Source organism: Xyrauchen texanus, chromosome 38, assembly GCF_025860055.1.
Source record: "Xyrauchen texanus isolate HMW12.3.18 chromosome 38, RBS_HiC_50CHRs, whole genome shotgun sequence".
Taxonomy (NCBI): Eukaryota; Metazoa; Chordata; class Actinopteri; order Cypriniformes; family Catostomidae; genus Xyrauchen; species Xyrauchen texanus.
In genome coordinates, this window is record NC_068313.1 from 37,820,919 (window position 1) to 37,835,918 (window position 15,000).

The window sequence follows — 15,000 nt, forward strand, 5'->3', positions numbered from 1 at the left end:
ACACACACACTCACCGATGAACTCTCATCACACACACACTCACCGATGAACTCTCATCACACACACTCACCGATGAACTCTCATCACACACACACTCACCGATGAACTCTCATCACACACACACTCACCGATGAACTCTCATCACACACACTCACCGATGAACTCTCATCACACACACACTCACCGATGAACTCTCGTCACACACACTCACCGATGAACTCTCATCACACACACTCACCGATGAACTCTCATCACACACACACTCACCGATGAACTCTCGTCACACACACTCACCGATGAACTCTCATCACACACACACTCACCGATGAACTCTCATCACACACACACTCACCGATGAACTCTCATCACACACACACTCACCGATGAACTCTCATCACACACACTCACCGATGAACTCTCATCACACACACACTCACCGATGAACTCTCATCACACACACTCACCGATGAACTCGTCACACACACTCACCGATGAACTCTCATCACACACACACTCACCGATGAACTCTCATCACACACACTCACCGATGAACTCTCATCACACACACTCACCGATGAACTCTCGTCACACACACTCACCGATGAACTCTCATCACACACACTCACCGATGAACTCTCGTCACACACACACTCACCGATGAACTCTCATCACACACACTCACCGATGAACTCTCATCACACACACTCACCGATGAACTCTCATCACACACACACTCACCGATGAACTCTCATCACACACACTCACCGATGAACTCTCATCACACACACTCACCGATGAACTCTCGTCCACACACACTCACCGATGAACTCTCATCACACACACACTCACCGATGAACTCTCATCACACACACTCACCGATGAACTCTCATCACACACACACTCACCGATGAACTCTCATCACACACACTCACCCGATGAACTCTCATCACACACACACTCACCGATGAACTCTCATCACACACACACTCACCGATGAACTCTCGTCACACACACTCACCGATGAACTCTCATCACACACACACTCACCGATGAACTCTCATCACACACACACTCACCGATGAACTCTCATCACACACACACTCACCGATGAACTCTCATCACACACACTCACCGATGAACTCTCATCACACACACTCACCGATGAACTCTCATCACACACACACTCACCGATGAACTCTCATCACACACACTCACCGATGAACTCTCATCACACACACTCACCGATGAACTCTCATCACACACACACTCACCGATGAACTCTCATCACACACACACTCACCGATGAACTCTCATCACACACACTCACCGATGAACTCTCATCACACACACACTCACCGATGAACTCTCGTCACACACACTCACCGATGAACTCTCATCACACACACACTCACCGATGAACTCTCATCACACACACACTCACCGATGAACTCTCATCACACACACTCACCGATGAACTCTCATCACACACACACTCACCGATGAACTCTCATCACACACACTCACCGATGAACTCTCATCACACACACTCACCGATGAACTCTCATCACACACACTCACCGATGAACTCTCATCACACACACTCACCGATGAACTCTCGTCACACACACTCACCGATGAACTCTCGTCACACACACTCACCGATGAACTCTCATCACACACACTCACCGATGAACTCTCATCACACACACTCACCGATGAACTCTCGTCACACACACACTCACCGATGAACTCTCATCACACACACACTCACCGATGAACTCTCATCACACACACTCACCGATGAACTCTCATCACACACACACTCACCGATGAACTCTCGTCACACACACTCACCGATGAACTCTCATCACACACTCACCGATGAACTCTCATCACACACACTCACCGATGAACTCTCATCACACACACACTCACCGATGAACTCTCATCACACACACTCACCGATGAACTCTCATCACACACACACTCACCGATGAACTCTCGTCACACACACACTCACCGATGAACTCTCATCACACACACACTCACCGATGAACTCTCATCACACACACTCACCGAACTGAAAGTTGGTGTAGTTTGGACAGACGTGGTAACAGGCGCTCAGCAGCCCCTCCATCATCAGAGCGGTGCCCATCGCATAATACAAGCCAAAGTGTTTGGGAATACCACACTCCTGAAACACAAACATCTCCGTGTGTTAGAAAGCTTCACTGTATGGCTGTGGACTGTTATAACAGGTACCTGAAGTGTTATAAGGGGTTAATAAGCTTCATATGGTGGTCAGAGGAGGTTATTAGGAGTGTTCTCACCAGTGCTGCGCTATCGTTGCGTTCCAGCGCGCGGTTATGCAGGATGTCCCGCTGTAGAATGATGAGCAGGAACAGCAGCCCCAGCATCACGTAACCAAGGTTACTCAGAATATTATTGAATGAACTGAAACATCAGGACAACATTTACGTTCAGTTGAGAGCGGTTTTATCTCTAAACGGATTAATATGATCTGACGAGCGTTCAGACACCTCAGAGCCCCGAGGGGGTGCGCACACAGGAAGTTGTAATAACAAATGTCCTGGTTTCCTGTGACATTTACAACCTAGAAGAACAATAAATCAGTCATTATAGAGTGTGATAAAGACAAACACACACACATGAACATCAGAGATCTCTTACTGTCTGATATGTGATGACCAGCTGAATGACAGGAAGGGCATAAAACACTGCGATCGTAGCGATGTTCCTATAGAGACAACACACACACACACACACACACACAACTGGAAGATCAAAGTGAGGGCCTTTGTGTGTGTGTGTATAGTGTGAGTATAGTGTGAATAGTAAGTGTGTGTGTGTAGTGTGAGTATAGTGTGAGTAGTGTGAGTAAATTGTGAGTAGTGTGAGTATAGTGTGTGAGTATAGTGTGAGTAGTGTGAGTATAGTGTGAATAGTAAGTGTGTGTGTAGTGTGAGTAGTGTGTATAGTGTGTGTAGTATATGTGTGTAGTGTGAGTATAGTGTGAATAATGTGTGTGTGTAAGTAGTGTAGTGTGTAGTGTGAGTATAGTGTGAATAATGTGTGTGTGTGTATAGTGTGTAGTGTGAGTATAGTGTGTAGTGTAGTGTTAATAGTGTGAGTAGTGTGTGTGTATATGTGTGTGTGTGTATATAGTGTGTGTGCAGTGTGAGTATAGTGTGTAGTGTGTGTGTAGTGTGAGTATAGTGTGTGTGTGTATGTATAGTATGTAGTGTGTGTGTGTGTGTGTATAGTGTGTATAGTGTGTATGTGTGTGTGTATATAGTGTGTGTGTATATATAGTGTGTGTGTGTGTATATATAGTGTGTGTGTGTGTGTCTGTGTGTACATATATAGTGTGTATGTGTGTGTGTGTGTGTGTGTGTGTCTGTGTGTACATATATGTGTGTGTGTGTGTGTGTGTGTGTGTATATAGTGTGTATAGTGTGTATGTGTGTGTGTATATAGTGTGTGTGTATATATAGTGTGTGTGTGTGTCTGTGTGTACATATATATAGTGTGTGTGTGTGTGTGTGTGGTGTGTGTGTGTCTCACCAGAAGTAGATCTGGTATTTCTTGCTGAGGATGCGTTTGTCTTTGCGAGCGAGGTCGGACACACAAAGGAACTTCTGTGTTGGAGAGAATCAAAGTCAATTAAATACTCACATTTCAAATTTCAATACGGAAACAGATTTCTGCACCTTTGTCCGGATGATGTTTTTGTCCGAGTCGATGTCGGCGAGCGTGTCGTACTCGTCCTCTTCTACCGAACTCAACGACTCTTGGCGACTGCGGCCGACGCTCTCTAATGATCGATCTGATGCACAGAGAGAAAATAGAGATTATTGAAAATGATTGACAGCAGATGGTGATGTCATTACTCAAAGAATCAGAAACTTTTAAGTTGAAATCACTTAATTAACAATTAATCAAGACATCAGACAAATGATTGAGAATATTTCGATTTTGGATGGGATTTCATGAGGAGGTGCTGATTGGCTGATTTATAAAGTGGGCGTGTCACCAATGCGGATGGCTAGATGATGCGCTGTGATTGGTCTGCGTTTAAAAGTCTCCGATCCTGAGTGGCAAAAATAAACCAATCAGCGAGCACATCAGACAGAGCCAATGAGAGAGGCCGGAGAAGTGACATGTCAATATAAACACTATGAACACTCTCTCTCTCTCTCTCTCGGTGTGTGTGTGTGTGTGTGTGTGTGTGTGTGTTAGTACCCATGTATCCATAGTTGGCATCAGTCGATGCTAAACTGTCGGTCATGGCTTCAGAACTCAATGTGCTGCCGTTATCAGCTACAGAGAGACAGATTACAACAGATTAAAGATGAAATAATAAAAGTGAATTAAAATGATCACTCATGAACTCACCAAATGAGCCGTACTCATACGGAGACACAGCAGCATTTCCTGAAACACAGTAAACCCATACTGCTTTACTAGTGAGGGCCAAAAGATCATCAGCAATATAATGAAACCTCATACATCACACACACACTCACATACACACTATATACACACACACTATACACACAACACACACACACAATAGTGTGAAGCCTCCACACACCGAATCATGAACCTCATATCATATATCGAACCCAATCGCGAGATAAACAATATCGTCCCATCACCAATGAAAAGGTAAAGAGTGACAGTATGTATATAGATCAGTGCTGTTACACACACACACTATACACTATACACACACACACACTACACACTATACACACACACACTATACACTATACACACACACACACTACACAATATACACACACAATATACACACACACACACTATACACACACACACACACTATACACACACACACACTATACACACACACACACACTACACACTATACACACACACACTATACACTATACACACACACACACACACACATACACACACACACTATACACTATACACACACACACTACACACTATACACACACTACACACTATACACACACACACAACACAATATACACACACAATATACACACACACACTATACACACACACACTACACACTATACACACAACACACACACACAATAGTGTGAAGCCTCCACACACCGAATCATGAACCTCATATCATATATCGAACCCAATCGCTGAGATAAACAATATCGTCCCATCACCAATGAAAGGTAAAGAGTGACAGTATGTATATAGATCAGTGCTGTTACACACACACACTATACACTATACACACACACACACTACACACTACACACACACACTACACACATACACACAATATACACACACAACAATATACACACACAATATACACTATACACATATATACACACAGCACTACACTATACACACACACACACACTATACACACACACACACACTACACACTATACACACACACACATACACACACTATACACTATACACTTATACAGATCAGTGCTATACACACACACACATACACACTATACACACACACACACACACTATGAAGCCTACACACTAATCACGAACCTCATATCATATATCAACACAATCATGAGATACAACAATATCACCCACACCAATGAAAGTAAACAGTGACATACATACACACACAGTGCTATACACACACACACTATACACACACACACACACACACATATACACACACACACTACACACTATACACACACACACACACTATACACTATATATACTACTACTACACACACACACACACACACACACTATACACACACACACACACATATAGCTACACACACAATCATGAACCTCACATCATATATCAACCCAATGCGAGATAAACAATATCATCCCATCACCAATGAAAAGGTACACAGTATGTATATAGATCATGCTGTTACACACACACACACACAATATACACAACACACTACACTATACACACACACACTATACACACACACTATATACAACACACACACTATACACACATACACTACACAATATACACACACACTATACACACACACATTATACAACACACACACTATACACACATACACACACACTATACACACACACACACATATACATACACACACACACACTATACACACACACACACACAATAATATACACACACACACTATACACACACACTACTATATACACACACACACACAATATACACACACACACTATAATACACACACACTATACACACACACAACTATACAACACACACACACTATACACACACACTATACACATACACACACATATACACATACACACACTCACATACACACTATATACACACACTATACACACAACACACACACACAATAGTGTGAAGCTCCACACACCGAATCATGAACCTCATACATCATATATCTAACACACAATACACGAGATAAACACATCATCACCATCACACTAATGAAAAGGTAAGAGTGACAGTATGTATATAGATCAGTGCTGTTACACACACACACACACAATATACACACACACACACACTATACACACACACACACACTATACACACACACACTATATACACACACTATACACACAACACACACACACAATAGTGTGAAGCCTCCACACATCGAATCATGAACCTCATATCATATATCTAACCCAATCGCGAGATAAACAATATCGCCCCATCACCAATGAAAAGGTAAAGAGTGACAGTATGTATATAGATCAGTGCTGTTACACACACACACTATACACTATACACACATACTACACACTATACACACACACACAATATACACACACACATTATATACAATACACACTATACAACAATACACACACACTACACAATACACTATACACACACTACACACTATACACACACACACACTACACACTATACACACACACACTATACACACAACACACACACACTATACACACAACACACACACACTATACACACAACACACACACACTACACACTATACACACACACACACTACACACTATACACACACACACAACACAATATACACACAATATACACACACACACACTATACACACACACACACTACACACTATACACACACACACACTACACACTATACACACACACACACTACACACTATACACACACAATATACACACACTACACACTATACACACACACACACTACACACTATACACACACACATACACATACATACATACAATACACACACACTATACACACACACACACACTATACACACACACATAATACACACTATACAATACACACACTACACACTATGCACACACACACAACACAATATACACAATAATATACACACACACACTATGACACACACACACACATACACTACACACACACACACACACACTATACACACACACACACTACACACTATACACACACAATATACACACACTACACACTATACACACACACACACTACACACTATACACACACACACTACACAATATACACACACTATACACACACACACACACTATACACACACACACACACTATACACACACACACACTACACACACACACTACACACTATACACACACACACACACTACACAATATACACACACACTATACACACACACACTATACACACACACACACACTATACACACACACTATACACATACACACACTATACACATACACACACTCACATACACACTATATACACACACACTATACACACAACACACACACACAATAGTGTGAAGCCTCCCCACACCGAATCATGAACCTCATATCATATATCGAACCCAATCGCGAGATAAACAATATCGTCCCATCACCAATGAAAAGGTAAAGAGTGACAGTATGTATATAGATCAGTGCTGTTACACACACACACTACACACTATACACACACACACACTACACACTATACACACACACACACACTATACACACACACACACTATACACACACACACACACACACTACACACTATACACACACACACTACACACTATACACACACACACAACACAATATACACACAATATACACACACACACTACACTATACAATAATAATAACACTACACACTATACAATAATAATACATCAATACATACATCACACACACACACAATAATACACACACACACACTACACACAATAACAATAATAACACACACACACTACACACTATACACACACAACAATAATATACACTATACACACACACTATAACACACACACACACAATAACACACACACACAATATACACACACACACACTACACACACAACTATATACACACACACTACTACAATAATACACACACAATATACACACACACACACTATACACACACACACACTACACACTATACACACACACACACACTATACACACATATACACACACTACACACTATCATACACACACATATAACTACACACACACACATACACACTATACACACACAATATACACACACTACACACTATACACACACACACACTACACTATCACACACACACTACACAATATACACACACTATACACACACACACACACTATACACACACAATATACACACACACACACACTATACACACACACACACACTATACACACACACACACTACACAATATACACACAATATACACACACACACTATACACACACACACACTACTATACACACACACTACACATACACACACTATACACATACACACATACAACACTATATACACACACACTATACACACAACACACACACACAATAGTGTGAAGCCTCCACACACCGAATCATGAACCTCCATATCATATATCCAACCCAATCATGTAGATAAACAATATCGATCCCATCACCAATGAAAAGGTAAAGAGTGACAGTATGTATATAGATCAGTGCTGTTACACACACACACTACACACTATACACACACACACTACACACACACACACTACACAATATACACACACAATATACACACACACACTATACACACACACACTACACACTATACACACACACACAACATACATATACACACATACACACACACACACTATACACACACACACACAATAATTACACACACACACACACTACACACTATACACACACACACACATACACACTATACACACACAATATACAACACTACACACTATACACACACAACACTCCACACTATACACACACACACTAACAATATACACACACTATACACACACACACACACTATACACACACACACACACTATACACAACACAACTACACACACACACTACACACTATACACACACACACACACTACACAATATACACACACACTATACACACACACACTATACACACACACACACCACTATACACACACACTATACACATACACACACTCACATACACACTATATACAACAACACACTATACACACAACACACACACACAATAGTGTAAGCCTCCCCACACCGCAGATCATGAACCTCATATCATATATCGAGACCCAATCGTGAGATAAACAATATCGTCCCATCACCAATGAAAGGTAAAAGAGTGACAGTATGTATATAGATCAGTGCTGTTACACACACACACATACACTATACACACACACACTACACATATACACACACACACACTAACACACTATACACAATATATTTATATAGATCAGTGCTAATTACACATACACACACACACACACTATACACACACATCACACACACACACTATACTACACACATCATCACACACACTATACATTATATATTTATATATAGATCAGTGCTGTTACACACACACACTATACACACATCACACACACACACACACACACTATATATTTATATAGATCAGTACTGTTACACACACACACTATACACACACACACACACTATACACTATATATTTATATAGATCAGTGCTGTTACACACACACACTATACACACACACACACTACACACACACACTATACACACACACACACACACTATACACACACACACACACACTATACACACACACACTATACATACACACACTATACACACACACACACACACACAATAGTGTGAAGCCTCCACACACCGAATCATGAACCTCATATCATATATACAACCCAATCATGAGATAAACAATATCGCCCCATCACCAATGAAAAGGTAAAGAGTGACAGTAATAGTACACACGATACAGCGCACGCTACACCATACACACACACACACACTATACACACACACACACTATACACACACACACACTACACACACACACACACACACACACACACTATACACACACACTACACACACACACACACTATACACACATCACACACACACAATATGTGAGCCTCCACACAATCAATCATGAACACTCATATCACACACATCGAACCCAATCAGCGAATGATGCAACACATCGTCCCATCACCAATGAAAAGTACGATGGATATAGATCAGTGCTGTTACACACACACACTACACACTATACACACAACGCACGCACAATCGCGTGAAGCCTCCATTAATCAATCATGAACTCCCATATCATGTATCAACCTAATCACCGATGAGCAATATCGTCCCGCTAATGAAAAGGTAAGAGTGACGGTATGTATATAGATCAGTGCTGTCACACACACACACTACACATATACACACACACACACACTACACATATACACACACACACTACACTATCACACACACTACACACACACACACACTATACACACACACACACACACACACACTATACACACACACAATAACACACACTATACACACACACACACACACACTATACACCACACATCAATCATACATATACACCACAATAACAACACACATCAATCACAACACATACACACACTATACACACACACATCATATACACACACACATACAATATACACACACACACTATACACAATACACACACACACTATACACACACACACTACACAATAATACACACACACAATACATAATACACACACATACATAATATACACATAATACTATACAATAACACACACATACAATATCACACACACTATACACAATAATAACACACACTATACACATACACACACACTACACAATATACACACACTACACACTATACACACATACACACTATACACAACACACACTATACACACACTATACACACACACACACACACACACACTATACACACACACACACTATACACAACACACTATACACACACACACACACACTACACAATATACACACACACACACACTATACACACACACACACACACTATACACACACACACACTATACACACACACACACACTATACACACACACACACTATACACACACACACACTATATACACACACACACACACACACACACACACTATACACACACACTATATACACACACACTATACACACAACACACACACACAATAGTGTGAAGCCTCCACACACCGAATCATGAACCTCATATCATATATCGAACCCAATCGCGAGATAAACAATATCGTCCCATCACCAATGAAAAGGTAAAGAGTGACAGTATGTATATAGATCAGTGCTGTTACACACACACACTATACACTATACACACACACACTACACACTATACACACACACACACTACACACTATACACACACACACTACACAATATACACACACAATATACACACACACACACTATACACACACACACACACACACACACTATACACACACACACTACACAATATACACACAATATACACACACACACACTATACACACACACACTACACACTATACACACAACACACACACACACTATACACACACACACTATACACACACACACTATATACACACACACTATACACACAACACACACACACAATAGTGTGAAGCCTCCACACACCGAATCATGAACCTCATATCATATATCGAACCCAATCGCGAGATAAACAATATCGTCCCATCACCAATGAAAAGGTAAAGAGTGACAGTATGTATATAGATCAGTGCTGTTACACACACACACTATACACTATACACACACACACACTACACACTATACACACACACACTATACACTATACACACACACACACTACACACTATACACACACACACTACACAATATACACACACAATATACACACACACACACTATACACACACACACACTACACACTATACACACACACACTACACAATATACACACACAATATACACACACACACACTATACACACACACACACACACACTATACACACACACACACTACACAATATACACACACAATATACACACACACACACTATACACACACACACACTACACACTATACACACAACACACACACACACTATACACACACACACTACACACTATACACACACACACACACACACTATACACACACACACACACTATACACACACACACTACACAATATACACACACAATATACACACACACACACTATACACACACACACTACACACTATACACACAACACACACACACAATAGTGTGAAGCCTCCACACACCGAATCATGAACCTCATATCATATATCGAACCCAATCGCGAGATAAACAATATCGTCCCATCACCAATGAAAAGGTAAAGAGTGACAGTATGTATATAGATCAGTGCTGTTACACACACACACTATACACTATACACACACACACTACACACTATACACACACACACTACACACTATATACACACACACACTACACACTATACACACACACACACACTATACACTATACACACACACACTATACACACACACTATACACACACTCACATACACACTATATACACACACACACACTATACAATATACACACACAATATACACACACACTATATACACACACACACACTATACACTATACACACACACACACTACACACTATACACACACACACTACACACTATACACACACACACTATACACTATACACACACACACTATACACACACACTATACACACACTCACATACACACTATATACACACACACACACTATACAATATACACACACAATATACACACACACTATATACACACACACACACTATACACTATACACACACACACACTATACACTATACACACACACACACTACACACTATACACACACACACTACACACTATACACACACACACTACACACTATACACACACACACACTACACACTATACACACACACACTATACACTATACACACACACACTATACACACACACTATACACACACTCACATACACACTATATACACACACACACACTATACAATATACACACACAATATACACACACACTATATACACACACACACACTATACACTATACACACACACACACACTACACACTATACACACACACACTATACACTATACACACACACACACTACACACTATACACACACACACTACACACTATACACACACACACTATACACACACACTATACACACACTCACATACACACTATATACACACACACACACTATACAATATACACACACAATATACACACACACTATATACACACACACTATACACACAACACACACACACAATAGTGTGAAGCCTCCACACACCGAATCATGAACCTCATATCATATATCGAACCCAATCGCGAGATAAACAATATCGTCCCATCACCAATGAAAAGGTAAAGAGTGACAGTATGTATATAGATCAGTGCTGTTACACACACACTACACAATATACACACACACACACTACACACTATACACACACACACAACACAATATACACACACACACACTATACACACACACACACACTATACACACACACTATACACACACACACTATACACACACACACACTATACACACACACACTATACACACACACTATACACACACACACACACTATACACACACACACACTACACAATATACACACACAATATACACACACACACTATATACACACACACTATACACACAACACACACACACAATAGTGTGAAGCCTCCACACACCGAATCATGAACCTCATATCATATATCGAACCCAATCGCGAGATAAACAATATCGTCCCATCACCAATGAAAAGGTAAAGAGTGACAGTATGTATATAGATCAGTGCTGTTACACACACACACTACACAATATACACACACACACTACACACTATACACACACACACACTACACACTATACACACACACACACTACACAATATACACACACACACTACACACTATACACACACACACACTACACAATATACACACACACACTACACACTATACACACACACACACTACACACTATACACACACACACTATATACACACACACTATACACACAACACACACACACAATAGTGAAGCTCACACACTAATCATGAACTCATATCATATATCAACCCAATCACGAGATAAACAATATCATCACATCACCAATGACAAGGTAAGATGACAGTATGATATAGATCAGTGCTGTTACACACACACACTACACAATATACACACACACACTACACACTATACACACACTACACACTATACACACACACACAACACAATATACACACACAATATACACACACACACACTATACACACACACACACACACTATACACACACACACACACTATACACACACACACACACTATACACACACACACACACACTATACACACACACACTATATACACACACACTATACACACAACACACACACACAATAGTGTGAAGCCTCCACACACCGAATCATGAACCTCATATCATATATCGAACCCAATCGCGAGATAAACAATATCGTCCCATCACCAATGAAAAGGTAAAGAGTGACAGTATGTATATAGATCAGTGCTGTTACACACACACACTATACACATATACACACACACACTACACACTATACACACACACACACACACACACACACACTATACACACACACACACTACACAATATACACACACAATATACACACACACA

The 15,000-nt window shown here is 40.6% G+C and overlaps 1 protein-coding gene across 1 annotated transcript in view; it reads right to left on the minus strand.

Moving 5' to 3' along the window:
• LOC127631854 (SID1 transmembrane family member 2-like) overlaps window positions 1–15,000 on the minus strand; it is a 45,284-nt gene that overhangs the window by 8,604 nt on the left and 21,680 nt on the right. The window contains 8 exon segments of the mRNA XM_052110230.1: window positions 2,077–2,194; window positions 2,331–2,454; window positions 2,541–2,614; window positions 2,692–2,758; window positions 3,586–3,659; window positions 3,732–3,847; window positions 4,264–4,341; window positions 4,417–4,455. Coding sequence (XP_051966190.1) covers window positions 2,077–2,194; window positions 2,331–2,454; window positions 2,541–2,614; window positions 2,692–2,758; window positions 3,586–3,659; window positions 3,732–3,847; window positions 4,264–4,341; window positions 4,417–4,455 — 690 coding nt within the window.